This window comes from Grus americana, chromosome 5 (genome assembly GCF_028858705.1).
Source record: "Grus americana isolate bGruAme1 chromosome 5, bGruAme1.mat, whole genome shotgun sequence".
Lineage (NCBI taxonomy): Eukaryota > Metazoa > Chordata > Aves > Gruiformes > Gruidae > Grus > Grus americana.
The window spans coordinates 67,407,243-67,428,074 of NC_072856.1; the positions used below are offsets into that span (position 1 = coordinate 67,407,243).

At 41.8% G+C, this 20,832-nt stretch overlaps 1 protein-coding gene across 3 annotated transcripts; it reads right to left on the minus strand.

Annotated features, from left to right (window-relative positions):
- Window positions 1-921: 921 nt before the first annotated feature.
- On the minus strand, window positions 922-19,174 carry STYX (serine/threonine/tyrosine interacting protein). 3 transcript variants are annotated; one of them, XM_054826328.1, is made up of 11 exons: window positions 18,870-19,174; window positions 8,806-8,838; window positions 7,954-8,007; window positions 6,814-6,911; window positions 6,208-6,268; window positions 4,872-4,908; window positions 4,272-4,311; window positions 4,142-4,192; window positions 3,259-3,331; window positions 2,293-2,386; window positions 922-1,426 (listed from the first exon to the last, which is right to left on the minus strand). In XM_054826328.1, exons 1-11 carry the CDS (start codon window positions 18,924-18,926, stop codon window positions 1,353-1,355), a joined length of 672 nt encoding a protein of 223 aa, XP_054682303.1. In that variant the 5' UTR covers window positions 18,927-19,174; the 3' UTR covers window positions 922-1,352. The 3 variants fall into 3 exon arrangements, with proteins under 3 accessions (XP_054682303.1, XP_054682305.1, XP_054682304.1); XM_054826330.1 differs by lacking the exon at window positions 18,870-19,174 and adding an exon at window positions 17,581-18,863 and having other exon boundaries at window positions 2,238-2,386; XM_054826329.1 differs by lacking the exon at window positions 18,870-19,174 and adding an exon at window positions 15,849-17,555 and having other exon boundaries at window positions 2,238-2,386.
- Between the last annotated feature and the right edge of the window lie 1,658 nt (window positions 19,175-20,832).

Consider the following 20,832-nt stretch of genomic DNA (forward strand, 5'->3'; position numbering starts at 1 on the left):
CAGATCCCCAAATGTATTTTATATTGATTCAACTCTTGAGCCCACCTGTTCCCTGTTAAAATACAGTCCACAAGCTCACATTTCCCAAACACACAAGTTCTTCTAACAGTTTTGTAACTTGCTCAGCCACCACAGTGCTCTGAAGGAGCCATCATTCCATTTGTATCTTTTATGCAACAGATTGATCGGCAAATAGAGCCGAGATGCAGAACGGAGGCTGTACTCACACAACCAGTGGTTGTCACAGTGCTTCTGAGAAGGGAGAAGAGTTAAAAGCTGCATGAACCACCTTGGCAATTCCCAATTTGAAATCTTTCAAACACCAACAAGTGCATGGCCTTAATTGACTCTAATGCTTTAGAAGAGCTGGAGGTGAATCCCTTTGGTCTTGATACGGCCGGCCAGTGCTTCAGGCCTCAGTTTGCAAACACCAACCCAGTTTTTACCTCAAATGATGCAACTGTTGTCTCACAAAGGGTACTACTCCTTCAATACCAGTTTGAAGATGCACTGTTCTAGTAGACAGATGAACCATACTGACTCATCTAACTTGAACCTGTAACTAATTTAACAAGCAGCTTTTTAATGCTAGCTGAAAGAATTCAGCCTTGATGTGTGTAAAATTGGTAGCTGCCCTCTGTATTAATTTAACACATGACTATTTTATTAAGTAATTAATCAGTACTCTGCTGAAGTTTAACTTGCATAAAACAAGTAGAGATTTTTAGAACAGTATTTTGTCTTAAATTGGTCTCAGAGTGTCAGTCTCAAATAATTCAGTATATAATGAGGTTTTATAACAAGAATTAAATACTGATTAGATCACTGCTGTTGCTCAATTGCCAGTAGCAGTGCACAGTGCAGTTCATAAAGCACATTTCTACAAGCATTGACCGTAATATATACTGAGAACAAGGTGAGTTTTAGCAAACTTTTTCTTTACTAAAGTCTCTTGTTATAAATTACACAAATAACTTTATAAACAAATCCCCCCCGCTTGCATTTTGTTTAAAGTAATAACTTTATATCATACAAATAAAGAAATTTCAAGTATGAAAAGTGCATTATTGCAATAATACCTCTTTGCAAGTCCAAAAATCTTGGTTTAGAATAAAACTGTAAAGTGTAAAAAAGGAGTAAAACAATCAGTGCCATCTATTCATTCAAGAAGTCCGACATCTTAAAAATGATGCTTAGTGTGTTGCAGAGGCAGATTTACATCTGAAAGCAACATGTAATTGAAAAGAAGCTATGTGTGTGTTCATCACTTTGCATTATTGATTCTTTTTCCCTAGTTTTCTTCACCTTTCTTGGCAGGGATTCACAATACAAACAGTGCTTGTCCTCAGATATCATCCGTTCTGTGCTGCTGCCACTTGCATGGTTCCGAGTTCTTCATCCTCTTCATGCATTCGCTTTAAACTTCCTGCAAAAGGCAAGAGGAATGAGGATACAGTGGGAAAAATTAGCTCTAACAATACACAGCTGTGATAGGACTACAGGGCAGTTGTTGTCTCCTGTAAGGACTCTACCCTTCGGAGACACTCAGCCAGTCACTAGCAGCACTCTTCTTCCCTCACACTTCTCCACACAAAAGAGAAATTTCCTGAAATCCACTAGTTCTTACACTCCCTATACATCTCCCCCCAAAACTCCATTTCCACTAACCTTTAGCAGGGGTTGCTAAACCTCTATATGATCAAGGTAAGATTTTTTTTAGATCCCTTAATCGCCTATTATCTGTTTAAAGGCACAGCAAAACTTCTTTTTCATAGACTCATAGAGTTTAGCTTTCCTGTAGCCCTTTCAGGGACTGGAAGGGGCTCTAAGGTCTCCCCAGAGCCTTCTCTTCTCCAGGCTGAACAACCCCAACTCTCTCAGCCTGTCCTCATAGCAGAGGTGCTCCAGCCCTCTGAGCATCTTTGTGGCCCTGCCATGAGCAACTGCCTTAAAATTAAGGACAGCAATTATGTCATGAATATTGGCTGCTTTCAACCTGTCAGTCTTGATTCCCCTAAGGAACTCGGGGGATTTTCGAAGGACAGGGAGAGGCAGGGCCCTTCTCCAGCATGTCATGGAAGTGCAGACAATACAGGAAAGTTCAGCCATAGAACAGAATATTTAGGTGCTGCATGCTGAAATTTGAACATAGATTGCACACTAACCGCAGCCATCCTCTTCCCAAAAGTTTGGGATTCACTGCTGCTAGGGGTTTACTCTAGGAGTGCAAAAGTCACCTTGCAACAGCGGGTAAGACAGGCAGCATCACACACAACAGGAGAGGCTTCTGACCTGTAGTACCAGGTGGAACCGCAAGGGATCTCTCCAATTGCAGTGGTGACATCATCTGGATGGTTAATTTTGCTAGATAGATGGCTTCATATTCCTGAAAAAGTTTAATAATACATATTGCTATTAATTTGGCATAATGATTTGTAAGGATGAGAAGGACTGATTCAGAGTTCACTAGGAGGAACTAGAGAGTATCTTATGATAAGGCAGAGATTTTAGAGAGTTCTTTGTTGCTTTGACATGAACAACAAAATTGTCAGGAAGACAGAGCAAAAGAAAACTTAAAGGATGACAAGAAATGGCTTGAAGAGAGTAAACTTTCATTAAAAAAAGCTCTGTGAGAATGTTCAGAGAACTCATTGTTGCTCCCCAGAAGGCAATTCAGACAGAAACAAACCAAACTTTGAATACAGTAGCTTCAGAGCTTTGTTGCAAGGATAAACTATACACAGCCTTGAAGTTGCCTGTCACACTTTCAGTGCTACACAACTCCTCCTCACAGGAGTTCCTTAAAAAAAAACCAAACCAACCAAAAAAAAAAAACCCCAACAACAAACTCAGGGGATATTCAGTTATCTTGCTGCCAGCCACCTAAGTAACAGCAGAGACATTGCAAATCTGTTTCACCACGCTGTCCTGATGTTTGCCCACCATTCACCCAATAGACTCCTGGAATATGATAAAGCAACTTCACAATACTGCTGTTTCAGAGCCTCTTAATCACTCCACAAAACATTAATTTTATTTCTCCTCCATTCCTGGATTTGCTTTGTCTAAAGCTTAAGTCTAGTAACTAGGGTACCCACTCATTTTCCTCCCAAGCTCTACTATGGCTTCTGACATTTATTTGAAGCATACTTCTACAGTAGATGTTAAGCCTAAGTAGAAATGGCTGTTTTCCTGGAAAGTGATTCATCAAATGGCTTTTGAGTTATGACCAGAAAAAAAAAAAAAAGAAAAAGTCACCTGAAGTTGATGGACAAATCCAGCATTCGGATTAATACAGAATCTTCTTTCTTGAACATAAGTAAATGCATCCCTTAAGAGGGGAGAGAAAACAATTCAGTGGAAAACAGCCTGTGACAAAAGTCTCTGTGGTTTCAGGAGCCTTTCTTCCTATTATCCATTCTTGGGATGCATACAACCTCTAAATGCTCCTCAGAACTGGAGCGTATAACCAAAATTGTTTGGGTATGACAGGAAGCAGTAGTTGTAACATACGATTCGCCCACCACCACCTCCAGTCTTCAGCTTGCTGGCCTGTTCTCAACGCACTGCTTTGAAGAGCTGGTACCCTGTTCCCATGACCTCCCTTCTTAAAGGATGTAAACAAAGGTGCAGTGAAGGGAAATGGAATAATCTGCCCCACGTAAAGTCTTCACTCAGTTGCAGTAGGTAACAACTGGCTTACTTGTCTATACATGACTGTTTACGTTCCCCTCCAAAATGATGATTCACTTCATAGAGTCCCAGACTGGTTTGGGTTGGAAGGGACCTCAAAGCCCATCTAGTCCCAACGCCCTGCCACGGGCAGGGACACCCTCCACTAGCCCAGGTTGCCCAAAGCCCCATCCAACCTGGCCTTGAACACTGCCAGGGAGCCAGGGGCAGCCACAGCTTCTCTGGGCACCCTGTGCCAGGGCCTCAGCACCCTCACAGGGAAGGATTTCTGCCTCACATCCCATCTCCATCTCCCCTCCTGCAGCTTCAGGCCATTCCCCCTTGTCCTGTCACTCCCTGCCCTTGTCACCAGTCCCTCTCCAGCTTTCCTGTAGCCCCTTCAGGGACTGGAAGGGGCTCTAAGGTCTCCCCGGAGCCTTCTGTTCTCATGACCATGCTCTATTCTTACCTGTACTTCACTCCAAATGTTTCCATTATGTATGCAATAACTAAGGCAGCACTGAAAAGAAAAAAAAAATTAGTAAAATGTATTTCCATTGTTTAAAAATAATTAATAAGCAGGATGGATAGTTTCCTACCTTCTAGAAATCCCTGCATTTCCATGGACAAGAACTTTTCCTGAGAAGGAAAAAACAAACAACCATACTTGTACAGACTGAAGAAAATTCTTTGAAGTGTAGTTTTCCCTTATTACGGAGAACTACACAGTAGCAAGGTACATCCTAAAAATAATAGGTGTGTCTGTCTTCACTCTAGATTACTAATTACACTGTTTATTACTGCCCTGGGATACAGAAGCATGGATTCCTGCTCCTCTGAGGATTTTGAGTAACAGACTGCATTCCAGGACCACAATGCAGATTTAAGGGCCTTCATTAGAGAGGGGACCAAAAAAAACCAGAAAACACCCCAACCAAAATCTCAACTCATGCACAGAACACAGTTGTGTTTAAAGTGGAAAACCCCTCAGATATACAAAGAAGTTTGTTTTCCACTCAGAGGCAAAAGAAATGAACACTTTGCTCTGAACTTGTATAATATAGCTCAAGTCAAGCACAATAAAACCCCAAATTTAAGAAAACCCTCATACTTAAGAGCCTCTAATACTTACCACTAACTCAGTTTTAAAGCTTTAACAACAATGTATTAGTAAATGGAGAAAGTTAATATGATTTTACCTCCACTTTGTAAACTTCCATCAATAAATTCTTTAGTCTAAAAAGAAAAAAATGACAAGACTCAAGATTTCAGATTAATTTAGATGTTGCTGCTACTTGCATTTAAATGTGGTAGGATTTTTGTATCACTCTCTATATACAGTGACAGTAATGCACTCTGTTTATACAGACTTAAACATCACTTCAACTGGACCTTTTGTATTTCTTTTGTACTTTTAATCATCCATAAAATTGTCAATGAAAAACAAAAACGCATAAAAATCTAGTATACATGTGTGCCTTTTACAATCATTACATTGCATGTTACGCCACATCAACAGCAATATGGCCTAGATCTCTCTACTGACACTTGTGTCTTCCTAGAAATGCTCCAGTGATATTTTCAGTTATAAAAGTAGGTCCAATCAACCTATAAGGCGAGATGTGATGTAGTGAAGTCTGTAGAATACTGCGAGGTTGAAACAGCCGATTAGATGAAAAGCAAAATGATTTATTGTGGGGAAAACTCAGACTAGGCTCTTAAAAATATACCAACACAGAGGTACTAAGATGTCAGTAACTGAGATTTGCAGAGCATGTTGTTTGATCAAACAGCATTATAGTTTAGAAAAGCAGCAAGCCATCAACTGATTTGCTGTCTTGTTCTGCAAAACCACGACCACCTCTGCCATACAGAGGGAAGCCACAAGAGCTTTTTGATGGTTTGGCATTTTTTGGGGGGAGGGGAGTAGGCAAGGAACAAAATGCTTTTGCTCTGTTGTAAACTAACCTAAATAAAGATACAAAACCATAGCTCGAAATTAAGGGTTTATTCTATTTGCAAATGTCAGTATGTAATGGGTACTGTTTCACTTAAAGTTACTTTTTAAGTTTTACAGTGTCTTGAAACATGTTTACTGTAGGGGAATTAGTTAGACCAACTAGTTACTATTTTCTGTTGAATTTGTTTTAGTATTTGATACAAGCAATGTAAATAGTCTTGGGCTCAAAAAGTAAGTTTCCTACAGGCCAAGTTCTCCAGAATCTCCCAAACACTAGCATTCTGCCATGACCTGATTTCTTTTTGTTTTGAGACCAGTCTTTTGGTGTTTGGTTTTTTTTTTTTTGAGACCATAATAAGATACAGCTCTTACAACTCTGCCTCAGTTCTTATACTTGTAAAAAGGAGTTAATTACACTTACTGAAGTGGCAATGAAAAGGTCACTTAAGATTTCGCAGCCCTTCCAGGTGCCTCAGGCTGGATATCTCAAATTTGAAACTGGTATCTGTTAGCTCAGAAAACTCTACTGGGCAACTCCATTCCCAATCCAGCCACATTAATGCACAAATACTTACCATAGGGAAAAATCGTATTATATTCTCAACTGGATTATCTGCAATATCCAAGACTAAATACCTACAATGAAAATAGTTGCTATGAGTACACAACACCACCAAGTTGCTGCCACCTGTACATGCACAGCTGATTCAGCCCCGCTACAATACTCAAACCTGCCGAAGGAAGCCAGCACCACCCTCCTGGCTTTACTTTCTGGTCTGAGATCCAGAACTTCTACAAACAGGTGACCTCTGGAGCTGTCCTTGTGAGGAAGCCAGCAAGGAACCTTCTCCAGCATCCCACAACAAAATCACCTCTCAGAGCAAAGAGATTCACAAGTGTGATGTTGCAAGTGACTCGAGTGTGTTTGAAAGCAGCATACTACACACTCACACACTCCCCATCAATTTGTAAATACAGGCCAGTGTTCTTTCCTGGGGCTCTACACAACTTTTTTCCAGACCCAGACACACACACACATTCTGATTAAACTACCTCAAATATTTTATTAGCAGGACAAACTGCACTCAGAACTAACAACAATAAAACTGAAAACAGTCACTGCGAACTAACGGATACTTCTTTCATTGTTTGCAGTTCTGCATATTATGATAATTTCTTACCTAAATAACTGCTGGAAGTTTGGTTTAATAAAATTTGCTTCAATGTTTTGCCGTATGCATATTACATGGGTTATGCCATGTTTCTGAAGTATAGGTAGCTGTGGAAAAAGAAAAACACACAGATTCTTTTTAAAAAAAATTACTGAATCGATCTATTGCAGAGCAATAAAAAGAAAAGCTATGCTTAAATACACAATAGGGCTATAACATGTCCTCAAGGAAAATCAGAGCTAGTTTTCTAATATTCAAAGCATAGTGTGAAAAATTTTGTCTTTCAAAAAGACAAAACGCAACCAGTAGGAGCTAAAAGAAAAAGTATTCCTGACAATGATAAACAGAATAGGCAATAAAGCAAGCATTCAGTGAACTTGTTTCTCTCTGCCCACCTTTCACTTCACCTGAAAGTGCAAGTCCCTACATGATGTAGTAATTTACAGCTAGCATTGGATTATTGCTGGAATCAGACCATTGAAAGTCAGATCATTTAAACTACAAGGTAAACTTGCAGATACAAGCTTTTCCTTAGCAGTACTCTACTGTAGATGCAGTTTACCTTATTTTACTGCATATGTGCAAGTTCACAGTTCTGATCTGTACTGCAACACTTTAACAAAGGAAATAGATTGCCCGATTGGTAACGTGCAAATCTCAAATGTTTTACCTTTTTCTAAGGAAAAAAAATATATTCAAGATTAATATATTATACAAGACTAATATATTATACAAGACTCAATTTTAATACAAAAAGCTCACATATGAATGCTCACTGCAATTAGTGTGCAAGTCACTTCATACTTGCGTTTTTCTCTGGTTTCTAAGGAGCAGGTAAAGCTGAGCAACTGGATTGAGAGAGCACACGTGTGTGTATGAACGCATGCAGAACTTCAAGCCGCACGAAAATCAGTCAGGGGTCTCTTACATTTTTTCTCCTGAAGCAACCCTTTAGCTCAGAGAATCCTGCAGGCTAAAAGGACCAGCCCATAAATGAACCATGTATTACTTATACTCTGGCATCTTTCATGTTCCAGTTCAGGACTGCAACCAAATTTACACCTATATAGATAACACTTGAACATATTGCCACAGTAACAGATCACCACAGCAAAGTTTCCTTATGAGACACTGTTCTGAAAATCATACCTTGCTTTTCATAGCTGAAGAATACGGGCCTAAAAATAACCCAGGTAAAATTTCCTAGGGGGGCAGAAAAACAGACATTTAATACCAACTCAAAATTATTTGAAATAATACATTGCACTCAACTCAAACTATGGCCACAGAAACAAGTCATTTAGATATTAGTGAGAGATGTGCTATCAAGTGTCATTTATAACAGAACAAGGGGGGAAAAAAATCGGTTTGGCAAAATAAAAGAAACATGATCTTGGTGCAGGAGATCTTGTTTTGGAACAGGAATCAAGTCCTTTATTTGGACTAAGTTCCAGTTTGATTACCACATCTTACCCAGCCCCAGATCAAATGAAGGGAGCTCTAACTTTGTATATAACCATGTCTTGTAATTAATTCCAAATCGCTTTCAAGGGGCGGGGGGGAGGATACATGCATGGTAAATCTTCTAGCTTTGTCCCAGTAGTAGGAAAATACCAATTTTTAACCATTTATCTCCCCACCAATAAAGACATGTAGGTCTGTAGATCTTGTGCAAAGATTTGGCAGATATCACGGTAGGAAAATTTTAATTGTTCAGAGCTCCTACTTGCAACTATCTCCTAAAAGCATTCATGATAACAAAACCAGAATATTTTGGGGATTCTGAAGAAAAAAATAAAATTGCCTTTTTTATTTTATACGTGCACAACTGAGACCCAAGCACACCAGCACTCTAAGCTGGCAATCCTTGCACACCTCTCCCATGGTGCTGCCTGAGACTTCACCCCAAAGACTGATTTTGATACCAGCTCTTTCGTAGGGCACTTCTTACTGAACGCACCATGGGTTTAGACTCAAATGGTAAATGAAAATGTGTCATACCTGCATCTCTCTCCTCATGGGATAGGTCCAATCCTTAAAATAAATTAAAAAAAATAATTATATAGGCACATAAAGGGAAAAACAAATTCAGAGATCTTATGTAAAAGAATCAAAATCTGTTTTCTGCAGATTGTACAAGCTAGCTGCCACACAACAGGCACACTGCTTATGCTTACTGTTAACCCTCCACATGGATACCAGTAACACTCAAGTGCAAGGAACACTATTTTGAAAGCTAATATGAAGAAACGTCAAGTATTCTGCATAATCAGTGATGAAGCCTGCACAGAACAGCCAGTGTGTTGTAAATCCACACCTCAACTTTCTGCTTAGAAGCTTCACTCTAGAGTGGGGAGGGGAAAAAAAAAAAGAAAAAGGAAAAAAGTTTTATAATATTCTGTATTAGCCATAGAAGCAAAAAACCTTCCCTTGTCTGGTCCACCCATTGAAAAAACAGAAGATAACAAGTATAGCAGGTAACTCCCTTAAAGTCTACACTGCCTCACCTGATACATTCACACTAACTTTATTTTGAATAGTCAGGATTTAGTTTTAACAATTCTAGACAATCATGTTCTCTGTGAACACAGCAAGCCATCCAACTGAACTTCCACTTTTCTCCATCCTCAACAGTTACACTAGGAAGGACCCTGGCACGGTAAACGCATACGCTTGTGTTCAGCCACAAAGACGTGATACTCCTTGTTGGTAAATTTACAGCTAGCACATCACACCATTCCACAGAATCTCAGACCCTCAAGTCTGTGAGGAAACCACTTGGGAACCACTCGGGAACCGCCCCTTCCCAGCTGGCTGTTTACTATCATCCAACTCAACCTATCAGAACTGTCCAGAGCAAAGCCAGCATCAAAATTTTCATCCTTTGCTCCATTTTACAGAACTGCCAAAGCTGAACAGAAAAATGCTCAGACTCTATTCCTGTCTTTCCTTCTTTACAACTCCCACCGTCCTCTATTAACAGGCTCTTACTCATTCTCTGACCCTCACACACGAAGGAGTTGTATCTGAGATCACAGTTACCAACTGGAGGAAAAAAGGAAATAGTCAAGCATATCAAATTGACTGCATACATTTATTTACATAACTTTCTTCTTTGCTCCACACACCAGCAGCTAAGAAAAAAAAAACAACCAAACTTTGCCATATGTTATGCTCCAATCTTCTCAAAACTATGAGAAAGTTAAACTCTAAATATTCCACCTCTGAAGTGAGGTCAGGATTACACCAAAAAAGATCCAGGCCCTTAAACAGCAGCAATGCCCACCTTAGCACCTGCAGTTGTACCGATAGTAAAAAGAGGATTAATGTGAAACTGATATTAAGAGACACAAGAAAAATCCAGTGCTTCCCCTGCGCGCACACACACACAGTTACACAGTGAGGTTTTGCTAGCTCTTGATTCTGGAAGCCACTTGAATCTGGGACAGCATTTCTGAGAAAGCAAACAAACATTAAGCCACTCAAAACAATTCTTTGAATACTCCCTAAAACAGTTGCACAAACAGGGAAATAAAATGCACCAAAATTATCTTTGCTAAAGACACAGAGAGGTAGCTAAGTTATTTCTGCATGTTCCAGCTGTAGGAGTAAAAGCTCCTGGTAGTAGAAAGTAGAAAACCTGTGACAAAAGGATGATATTTACAGAACTGTATCCTTTGAAGGTTGACCTAAGGGTGTTTTAGCATGACCCTGTTTTCTCATTGCATATACAAAAGCATAATTCACTCAAAAAGCAAGAAAACCCCAGTTTTGTCCAAGTATAAAAACAACAGTAAGCGTAATCAACTCTGTAATAAAGCTTAAGCTATACTCCAGGAGTATACAATCACTTAAGTGTGTTTATTACTCTATTTGTAGAATTTAAAAGTCTTAATCTGGAGCATAATGAAAACACAAATTCATCACTACTTTGGTCAAAGGGACTTAACAAATGACAAATATTCCTTTCAAATGCATTAGAAGCAGGAAAATGTGTTAGTCCCAACAGCTGTAAGCTGTGCAAAATAAGTAGGCAAGAATTTAGCAATACACAGTCCAAAGGAAACCAAAACCCAAAAGACAACAGATGTTCTGAACAAGAAAAAAAGGCCAGTATTGGCTCCACATATTAGTCTTCAATGCTCTTCAAGAACCCAAAAAGGTACAGTTTCCAATGGGATTTAGTCTGCAAAACACGTATCTGAAAGATGATGTCTCAGAATAAATGTTTTCTTTCTACAAGTATACAGAAAGAGCGATTCTGGTGATTTCCTGAAAGCCCTGCAAGGCTTTTAAAACTAACAATGCAAGATCATTCAAACATTATGCAAAATTATGTTAAAAAAATCTGTTAATGTAGACTGAACCCAAGCAGAGGTCTCATTTTAAGGAATTAATTCATCAACCACATTTTCCATACTGTCTGAAGCACCCAGCAGACAGATAACAACTGAAAGTTTCTCTTTTTATCAGGCCAAATACAAGAACTTCACTAATAAAACAACTGATGATGCCTGAGCTGGATAGAATAACGATATTCCTTACTGCTAAGTATTTGGTAGGTTGTAGAGAATAAGTGACAACTCACTCGAAGACATGATCTATAATACTCTCAAGACACAAAAGTAAAGAGAAGAAATGCAAAAAATAACTCCCACAACTCCAAAGTTTTAAAGAGACACTCACCTCTAACAGATCTTCCCAAACTATACTGTGATTCACTGACAGACAAGTTTAAGATACCTCAGCTGTTTGGCTGAGGGTGTTCACAGCATGTACCTGCTGTATTTTGTATTTGCACAAATGAAATGCCAGGGACTATCTAAAGCACTTCCACTACTGTCCCAGAACAGAGCAACTAGCAAGAGAAAAGGGAGGAAAGCATGTCTCAAAGCCCTCCCTTCCCCATCTACGGCCAATCTAGCTGAAATAAACTGAAGATATGAATGAATAGGGGAGACTTGTCTACACTACAGGCAGTTTCTTGGTAACCAATATCCAAACTATGTCAAGAGTTACTCTGCCAACACTTATGGTTATTTCTGTCAATATTTTGCCATAGCTACACCCGTTCTTCTTTCAAAGAAGAGTTTAATGGCAAATGACACTTTACATTGACATGCGTAAATGCACATACACGTGGACTTTTTCCTGAGTCACCTTGGCTAGGACTTCATATAAAAAAATTATAGTATGAATTTTAATTACTTTAACAGCCCTGACATTGAGACTTGTGTATGCTCAAGATCTGCACAAAAGCAAAGACTGTGGTTTTTAACCACAGCACAACATACCTTATGTAATCTACATATGCCTCACCAGAAGGAATGCAGTGAAATGGATATACGTGACATCGCTTAACTGGTCCCTATCCGACAGTTTAAGTCTGAAGACCCATCTAATTTTCACATATAAAAGGTATATCCTAGCTGGTCTCTGCCAAGGCTCAGCTTTCGTTGAAAAGCAATCTGCAGTACTGCACTTTCATTACTATGGTTAAACTCCTGCTGCCTTCTAATTAATAGAGCCTGCAAACCACAGACTATCCTAGATGAAGGAAGAAGCTCTCAAAGGTGCTGAAGAAAAAAACCACTAGCAAAATAAATCAAATCAGTAGTTTAAAGAAGGAGAATCCAACATCAAGAAGTATCTTTTCAGGATTTTTAGCTGCTGCCCCTTATCTGCTCAGCATCACTGGGCATCAGCCACTATCTGGAATGACTCCCCCCTGTTTTCAAGACCATTACTCAAGTCCTTTTGAAAAGCTGCATGCAACTCCCAGTAAAACTTTCCTGACCACTCCAGGTTTCTGACCCTTTTCCAACACTCAGACAGCTCTTTTTGTTGTTGATTAATAGCATCACTTACCTCTGTACAGAATTCTCTTCCCATCACAATTCATCACAGCAAGATTTCTGCATGATTGATCGTTCCTCGTGTACCTCAAAAATCTAGGGCTGTCAGAATCCTCTTGCCTAAATTTGTTTCCCTGTCTAGTGGAATATTCATAGAAACTACAACACTCAAAAGTCTCTCCTCCAAACCTGGTACAACGTTCTTCCACTTCTTTCAAGTTGTGAAATCAAAGCTGAAGACAACTGTTACGGCAATAACAGCCACACATTCTGCTGACCCGCTTCAATTCCTTCATCTGCTCTGGTCAGCTGATCTCTTGGCTATAACTCTGTACCACTCTGTATAGGAAATTAAAATTACAGCTAAACAGTGTTATATCAGAACAGTCAGAGGGCATGATTACATTAACTGCCAACACTACTGTCACTCCCCTTAGCAGGCTACAGCTTGGATTGTGGATGGGTCTTGATCCCTTAACGATTACCTTGACACAAAAACTTTATGCTTAATTCCAAGGCAGTTTTAAGTCTAATTTACACAATGAAATGAAATCACATCTTGGTTTTGAAAGTATTTTAGATTATATTTTGAAAAATAATAATAATAATGCATACTCATTTGCCATCTTTTAATAAGAGACAAATTAAATCAAATACTGAAAATAAATTCAAGAAAAATATTTGCTGAAACCTGTCACATCTATCACTGTGAAGCATGCTACTTTAAGGGCCTCAAAATTAGCTACAAACGACTGAAATGAAAGGCTGTATCTTCGGTTCTAGTCATGCTTCATGTTCTTGGACACAGTTATTCTGTTAAGAAGCTTGCTTTTTTTTCTTTTTTTTTTTGAGTGTGTGTATGTCTATATACAGGTAGAAGTTCTAGTGCAAGTATATAAAATATAAAAAATTCAACCCACTCTTTTTGTTCACTCGAGATGTGGGCAGGGCACTAAAATAAGACCAGAGCTATACTAATGAAGTTAAGGAAGGCTTTGACAGAACTGCTAACCCAAAGCAGCAGCTGGTTAAAGGGTGAGATTACATTCCCACCCTTGCACGGTTGTCTAATCCTGTGGATGCCAAGCTCAGGAAACTATAATGGCCCAAAACTAACAGCTTTTTTAGCAAAGCTAGTTGTCTACCAAGTAAGCTCCCTGCTGCAGGTCACCACAGGTCAGCTAAGCATCAGGACAAAAACAGTGACAACACTGGACGGTTGGCAGGACGGGTAAAGGCACTTTTTAGCAAAGCCAGCTATTAGATGGGCTTTGCTGTAACAGTAAGTCCCCCCTCAGTCACAGATCCCACTTCAGTCAGTCTCGACAATGACAAACACGGGTTGGGAAGCAGCATTTAACAGCGTTTTCTGTATGTTTGCAAAGAAAAGTTGGACAATGGGAGGTCCTCATCATACAGACATTTTTTGCTTTTGAAAATACAAAGAAATACAAAACCAGGAAGGTGGAGAGGAAAAACAATAGCAGGTGGGAATGACAGAGCACACAGAGGAAGGAAGAAGTGCACAACAGGAACATAAAGGTTATTTTGGCCAAGAGGAAGACAAGCCACAGAAAAAGGATAAAAGGTAGACTAAGGTAACTAAATGGAAAGTAGAAACATAGATAAGAAACAAATGTTTCTTATTTGTCCCATTCTGTAACATTGGTCCAAAACATACCTCTACTAACTTGTTAAATGCCAATTAGCACACAGGATCATCAGCACTGCCTTTTATTAAAGCATGATAAAGCAGTGAAGGCAGAATTCTTTGGCTTATTTGAAGCACATAGCCGAGTGGCAGGACTGCCACACTTTTCATATTATTTTCTTTTTAAATAGACTTGCACAGAAGCTGAGACTCATCTGATCTTTTTCTAGTAGTATTGCTCCTGCATTCACCCCACGGCAATTCTACCCGTGACAGTAATAGGTCTTGATGATTCACTTTTTACGAAGAATCTGTCGAATGTGCACTAATGAACAAGTTTTACCGGTAATGGAAAAATTGTATTGAGATTGCTATTGCAATCACGACTGATGAGACTGCTCAGCTTCAGCTGCCACAGTGCACTTCTTTTGATATATGCAAAGTAGTCTGAGAGTACCCCACAGAGTTAGGATCAAAATCTGTCACCTGATTTACATTTCCCAGCATGGCATAGCGTTTGTTTTAAATTTCTTTTGCACTATTATGCGAGCAGGTAAAATAAATATTATAATACTTCCTACTTATTTTAAAGTCTGCACAGGAAGGGAATCACTTTATGTTTAAGGGGGTTATTTGTGTTTCCTATCAAAAGTAGGAGTAAAAAAAGCTTAAGAAATTTGTTCCACCTTTAGATACACTGCACTACTGCATAGTTTAAAAAGCAGTTAAACACACATTAGCATTTCAGACTAAATACAGCTGTCAAGAAATGTACATTTCTTCAAAAATCACGTGCCAAAGAGAGCTCAGTTTTTACACACATAATAAAAAGGCAAATATGACTGCTTAGTCAATAAGCTGATAATTTCATTACAAAAACCATAGAGAGTCCTAAAAAAAATTTTAAATACATCATGAATACTAGTTTACTCAGCCTGCTTGCAAGCAAATATGCTAATGTTTTAATAAAGAAATGATCTGGTAATTATTGCTGTGTTCCCATTACATACATCCTAATGCTATTTTGTTGTTGTTGTTTAAAATTTAATGGGAAGATAATTTCCATTAAATTCCTTGAATTATTCCAGTCCTTCTTTACCATCTTTCCAAAAGTGCTAAGATGTCTCAGTACTAACACACCAGCATGCACTGTTATTAACTCAACCTTCTTTTAGCCATGCATGTTAATACTGGAGAAAAAAAAAAACACCAAACAAACCAGCACTTCTCAAATTTAAGAAAGTTTGAGATCTCATCTTGGAAAGTGTGTCAATTTTAGAAAAAGACATTTAAATCTAGGCTTAGACGTTATTTCCATGCCATGTACGATCACTATTACTCATAAGACTTTGACATACTCACTATTGCCAATCTGTAAAAGAACACGTACAGTTTACAGACGTTCATGACATATACCAGAAAAGCTTTGCAAGAATGACGAGTTACAGGTTGAATATCCAAAAATTAAAAGTAGAAAACACCCAGATGGTATAAGACCCTGTAAAAAGGAGTTCAGCTTTTAACTGCCATAGACTCACCACTGAAAGATGGAAGCTGGTTTATCCCAGACTTCATTAGCTCATCTTGCAGAACTGGACAATTCACCCAGACTGCAGCCAGCACATGAGAGCGGACTAGAGGAAGCACCACAAGCCAGCACTGACACACATTTGTATCAAAGCGTGGCAGACGCTGGCGAATACCTGTCTGTGCTTGACCTGTAACAACCACGGTTTCACCGCCTGTACGAACTTTAAGTACACACGAACTGCAGCGAAAGAGTGACGCATGTCGCTAAGAGTACTCAGAACAACAAACTTCTGGTCTGTCAATTCCTGAGATGGTATCAGATCAGGAATGCAAAGAAGGCACAACTCTCTCTGGCAGGTAAACATTACCAGCATTTCTTAATGCGGCATTTCAGAAGCTCCAAAAAGTACCAATGGCCAAGTAGTTTAAAAAAACAGCAATTCATAATACTACGTATGGATTGGGGACATTGCAAACAATCTAGAGGGCAGAAAACTGACCTATTTATCCAGAGTACGTTTCTGCAGCCTAAGTCAATCCAGCCACAGGCTGCTGTCCCCCCCTCAACAGACAGCCTTGCCCGCTCTCTGAGTTTTCCTTGTGCCAGCACTAGGGAGTGTGAAGTTGTGCAGTCAGCCAGATCAGCTCACTGATTTGGATGATTATTATTATTTAAGCTGTCACATGGTTACTGGTGTCCGCCAGCATAAGGGAGCTAGGGGTGGCAGATTGCCTTAAAATGACCACAAAGTTGCACTTACTCTTGAGCAGCCTACTTCAGGAAGTAAACCAGGCATTCCAAGTTCGCTCTCCTCCACTTCCCCCCCCCAGTATCTTGAAATCAAATCTACCAAGACAGCATTAAACCATATATAAGCAACTTGCTGAAATATTAGAGACCACTCCTCATTAAAGAGCCTCCTCACTGTAATACACAAGAGATGATCTTCAGCTTTCCACAAATAACTACATTTTGTAGGCAGAACGACTTTAGTTGCCTTAGTTTGCTTTTCTAAAGCATCTTCTTAAGGATTGGGCTGAAGGCCCAAGACAGAAGTCTCTTATGCTTTGCTTAAGAAGTTAGCTCCACAAGAACTCTGACATTCTTACACTGGCTTTAACTTTTCCGTTTCCCACAAATATTCCAACTATAGTATATCTAGATCAAGTCAGACACAAATGTAAGGTTTTGGAAAAAAAAAAAAATGAACTTACAGTTTTTAAAAACAGTCCTTGAAATTCTCCACTATGGTCTTGCAGCATGTCAAGTTCTAACATTCTATACATTATACTATTGAGAGATAGAGCATGAAAAAAGCAAAAAATAAAATCTACTCTGAAGGACACTGTATTACAATTTCAGTTTTCATCAGCTAAGAGTTGTTAGACTAGCAGTGACCTCTGGTTTTAAAACTATTTTAACCGCACGCTCCTTTTTAGCCATTCTAGTTATAAACAGGTTCAAAAAGCCATCCAGGCTAATCTAGTTCACCATTTTTCAGAAGTAACTGTAGATAATATGATTGGTTTCTCCAGAAAGAAAAAAATATTTTAAATGAAACAAATTATAAGCCTTAAGATGGTATATAATTTGTGTTCAGATACAAACTGATTACAACTTTCTGAAAACAACCAAAATGACTTGTAAACACCTCCACAGCTCTGAAGAGGGTGTTAAATCTTGACAACAAAACCAAAAAAGAAAAAAACATAGTAACTTCCATATTTCAGGTAACTTACCACAATAACAGCATTCAACAATAACTCTGTTAAAATAGAAATAAATGCTGATGTTTATGAAAAATGCAATCTATAGACCTCTGAGGAGCTCAGATACTATCAACTTCCTGCATGAACACTGTGACATTTTGCATTAAACATCTGACGCTATCAAAGCGGGACACTCAAGGCTGTTTGTGACACATGAAAACATACCACCAGTATCCAGGGTCAGAGCGGAGAAGCCAAGCCAAGTTCAGAAATCAGACACCACACTGACTCAACTCCTCTGACACTGCGCAAGGGTGCAGTTTAGCCTTAGCAGATATTGCCACCTGTCTCAGTTTGCAGAGAAGTCTTCGCTCTTAAACACCATAAAAATGCCTCCCCAATAGACTCACCAGAGTGCCAGATTGTTTCTTGAGTATCTAAGAGTTAGTAGACACCAACTGTTTGGAAGGGGACATGCAGGTACTCACTGCTAGCTGCTCCTGCATGTACAAAAAGGGGCAAGCAGGCAAGCCAGCAGCAGATGGAGGACAGGAGTGGTGACCATACAAAGGGAGAGGGAACACGAAGTGGAAAGCAAAAGGGCAGCTAACAGGAAGGCCACGACACGCTGAAGCACAGAAGAAGGGACAGCAGTGACAGCAAGCTGAGTAGGGGCCACTATCAGAGGGCAAAAGGCCAAGGGAGCGGCAGTCAGGTGAGATGAACCAGTGGGCTTCCGTGCCAGCAGGCACCCTCTCTTCAGCGGGCAGGGCTCGCTAACAGCACCGAGAGCAGGCAGGCGGGGAGAGGCCGGAGGCACCGGAGAAGGGGAGATGCAGGAGGGAAGGGGGTCTGTGAGGGCAATGGAGACGGCAGAGGACAACAGGCAGGACCGCAAGATGTTGGTTGGTGGTCCCAGGGGGTGGCACAGCGTCCGGCAGCGGGGCCTGCGGACGGGGGTGTCACCAGTACAAGGGGGAGGAGGCGGACCTGGCGGGGACCCGCGGGGGCGGCCAGCGAGGCCTGCACTGGGACCTCCACGGCCAGGGCGAGGCGGGGGGAAACGGGACGGGAGACCCCTCAGGGCAGGGAGGGCTGGCAGCGGGGACCCGCTGCGTGTGAGGGGGTGGACGGACACGGCCCCGCAGCCCGGGCCGAGGACGAGGGGGGAGGGAGGCCGGGACCATCCGCGCCACGCGGGGCCGGGCGCGCACGAGGCCGGGGCGGCAGCTGTCCCCGCGGCGGGCGGCTCTCCTCAGGCGGGGCCGGAGCGGCGGGGCCGAGCGGCGGCCCCTCGCAGCTCCCCTCACGCCGCTCACCTCAGAGTCCTCTTTGGCCTGCGGCAGCGCGGGGAAGGCCGGCTTGGCGAGCTCCATGGCCGGGCGCTCTCCGGGCGGGGCAGGACCGGACAGGGCGGCTATTTGGGCAGCAGGCCCGCGGGCTCCGGCTCGGGAGCGGCAGCGGCGGCAGAAGGAGGCGGAGGAGGCGGCGGCGCGCTCAGCCGCTCGCGCCCAGCCGCCATGCTGCTGCTGCTGCTGCTGCTGCTGCTGCTGCTGCCTCTTTCCTCCTCCTCCTCCTCCTCCTCCTCCTCCCGCCGCTGCCGCCGCCGCCGCCGCCGCTCCCCCTCCCTTCCGCCCGCCCCCGGGCTCCGCTCCAGCGGCGGCACCGCCTCCGCCCCCGCCCCCCAACGGCCGCGGCGCGCGGGGGCGGTGCCGCCAACGGCCCGAGGGGCGGGGCCCGGCGCGCGACAGGGGTGGCGACGCGCGCGCCGCTTGGTACCTCCCGGCGGCGGGAAGGCGGTGTCTCCTCACGGGCCGTCCTCAGGCGGAGCCCGGGCAGCGCCGTTAGCACCCCGAATTCGTTGATTAACTCCTCGCCACCCCAATTAGAACCCCTTCAACAGGCTCTCTTCCAGCCACAGGTTCACAGCGATCGAGGTCCAGCTTCGGCCGACGGTCAGGCCTGAAGTACTTCACGCCTCAGCCACACTCCGCACCATTAACGCTTCCAAAGACGTTGTTCTCATGACCTTCCCCTCACCCTGCTATTGCTTATGGACTGTTTCTCCTCGCACGCAGATCAAACCGCTTCCATTCTGGTGAGCAGGCACTTGGTTTGTTCACCATCAGAAAGACGCCTCAAACACAGTCAAACAGGTCTTTTTTGTGCATGGGAGACACCCTCCAACACACCAGTCTTGGGACTTGAATCTATTTTTCCACTTTTGGGGTTCCCTGGTCCCATGCTCTACTGAACTCTTTAGAGATCACCCCAAAGTATTTAAACATTTTGTTCATTTGCTCATTTCCCCCTTAAGAAACCTTCAACAATCACATTTCAGCAACCGCTCTTTCAGCACTGCAATTTCCTTTCAGTGAAAGATGAAAAATGAAATGGCGAAGGAGAAAGCAACAGTAAAACTGCAGCTCCCACCTCCAGCTGCCATCTGGAACAGGAAAAGAGATGGGCGTTGGTAGCCTCTGCTTACAGCCCAACCTTCAGAAATGAACTATAACCACTCCCAGGGCTTCAGGAAACAGTTTGCCACCTTTTACCCTTCTCCAAGGTAATACCAGAAGCTCAGCTCACTGTTTACATCACTGTAGTGCTCAGAAACTGAGCATTTATTGCATTTTCTAATTGTTCCAAGAACATTGGCTGTAGCACCCAGACCTAGCAGCTATGCTAAACCAAAACTGAGATTTGCATCTTTACACTCCTAACACAATCACGACAGGAAGTTTTCATACTAACCAGAAAAAAGGTCTGTAACAACCATTAGCCATATAAACGTGAAAATATTGTTGCCTGTCCTGTTGGAACTGTGCTACACCTTACACTACCTGTTTTGTCTCACGGCGATGGTGAAAGAAATACAACCGCGGCTATTAAAACTGCCAGGGGGATGCTGTTAAGCAGTGCATTTCCTGGCAAATCTAGAGTTAATCTAATGTACTTGTCTGTCAGCTGAGCATGCCCAGAGTAATCCAATTAGGCTAATTAGAAGTAGCCAGAAGTAGGGACTAGTCCACTACTGTTGCAGTCCAACATTTCAGTAAGCTGCACAGTGCAGTCAGTCAATCTGCGGGCACAGCCCTTGGGTTGAACTGCTGAGAAAACAAAAATAAGGCACAGTGACAGATGTCCTTAAGAACACTGACACCTTAGCCTCTGCCTTCTTGTTTCAGAAAACTTTTAAAAGGACTCGTTTACTTCTTGCATTCCAAGCAATTAAATGCTAGCTCAGCTAAATCCTCTTCCCTCCCGAGGGAAAGGTTGCCC

Excerpts from the sequence above, each read along its gene's own strand:
- STYX (XM_054826328.1), bottom strand. The coding sequence starts at position 18,926 with ATGGAGCTCGCCAAGCCGGCCTTCCCCGCGCTGCCGCAGGCCAAAGAG. Across the intron at positions 8,008-8,805 it reads CCATGAGGAGAGAGATGCAG|GAAATTTTACCTGGGTTATT; the intron begins GTATGACACATT and ends CTGCCCCCCTAG. Across the intron at positions 2,387-3,258 it reads GATTTGTCCATCAACTTCAG|GAATATGAAGCCATCTATCT; the intron begins GTGACTTTTTCT and ends AAACTTTTTCAG.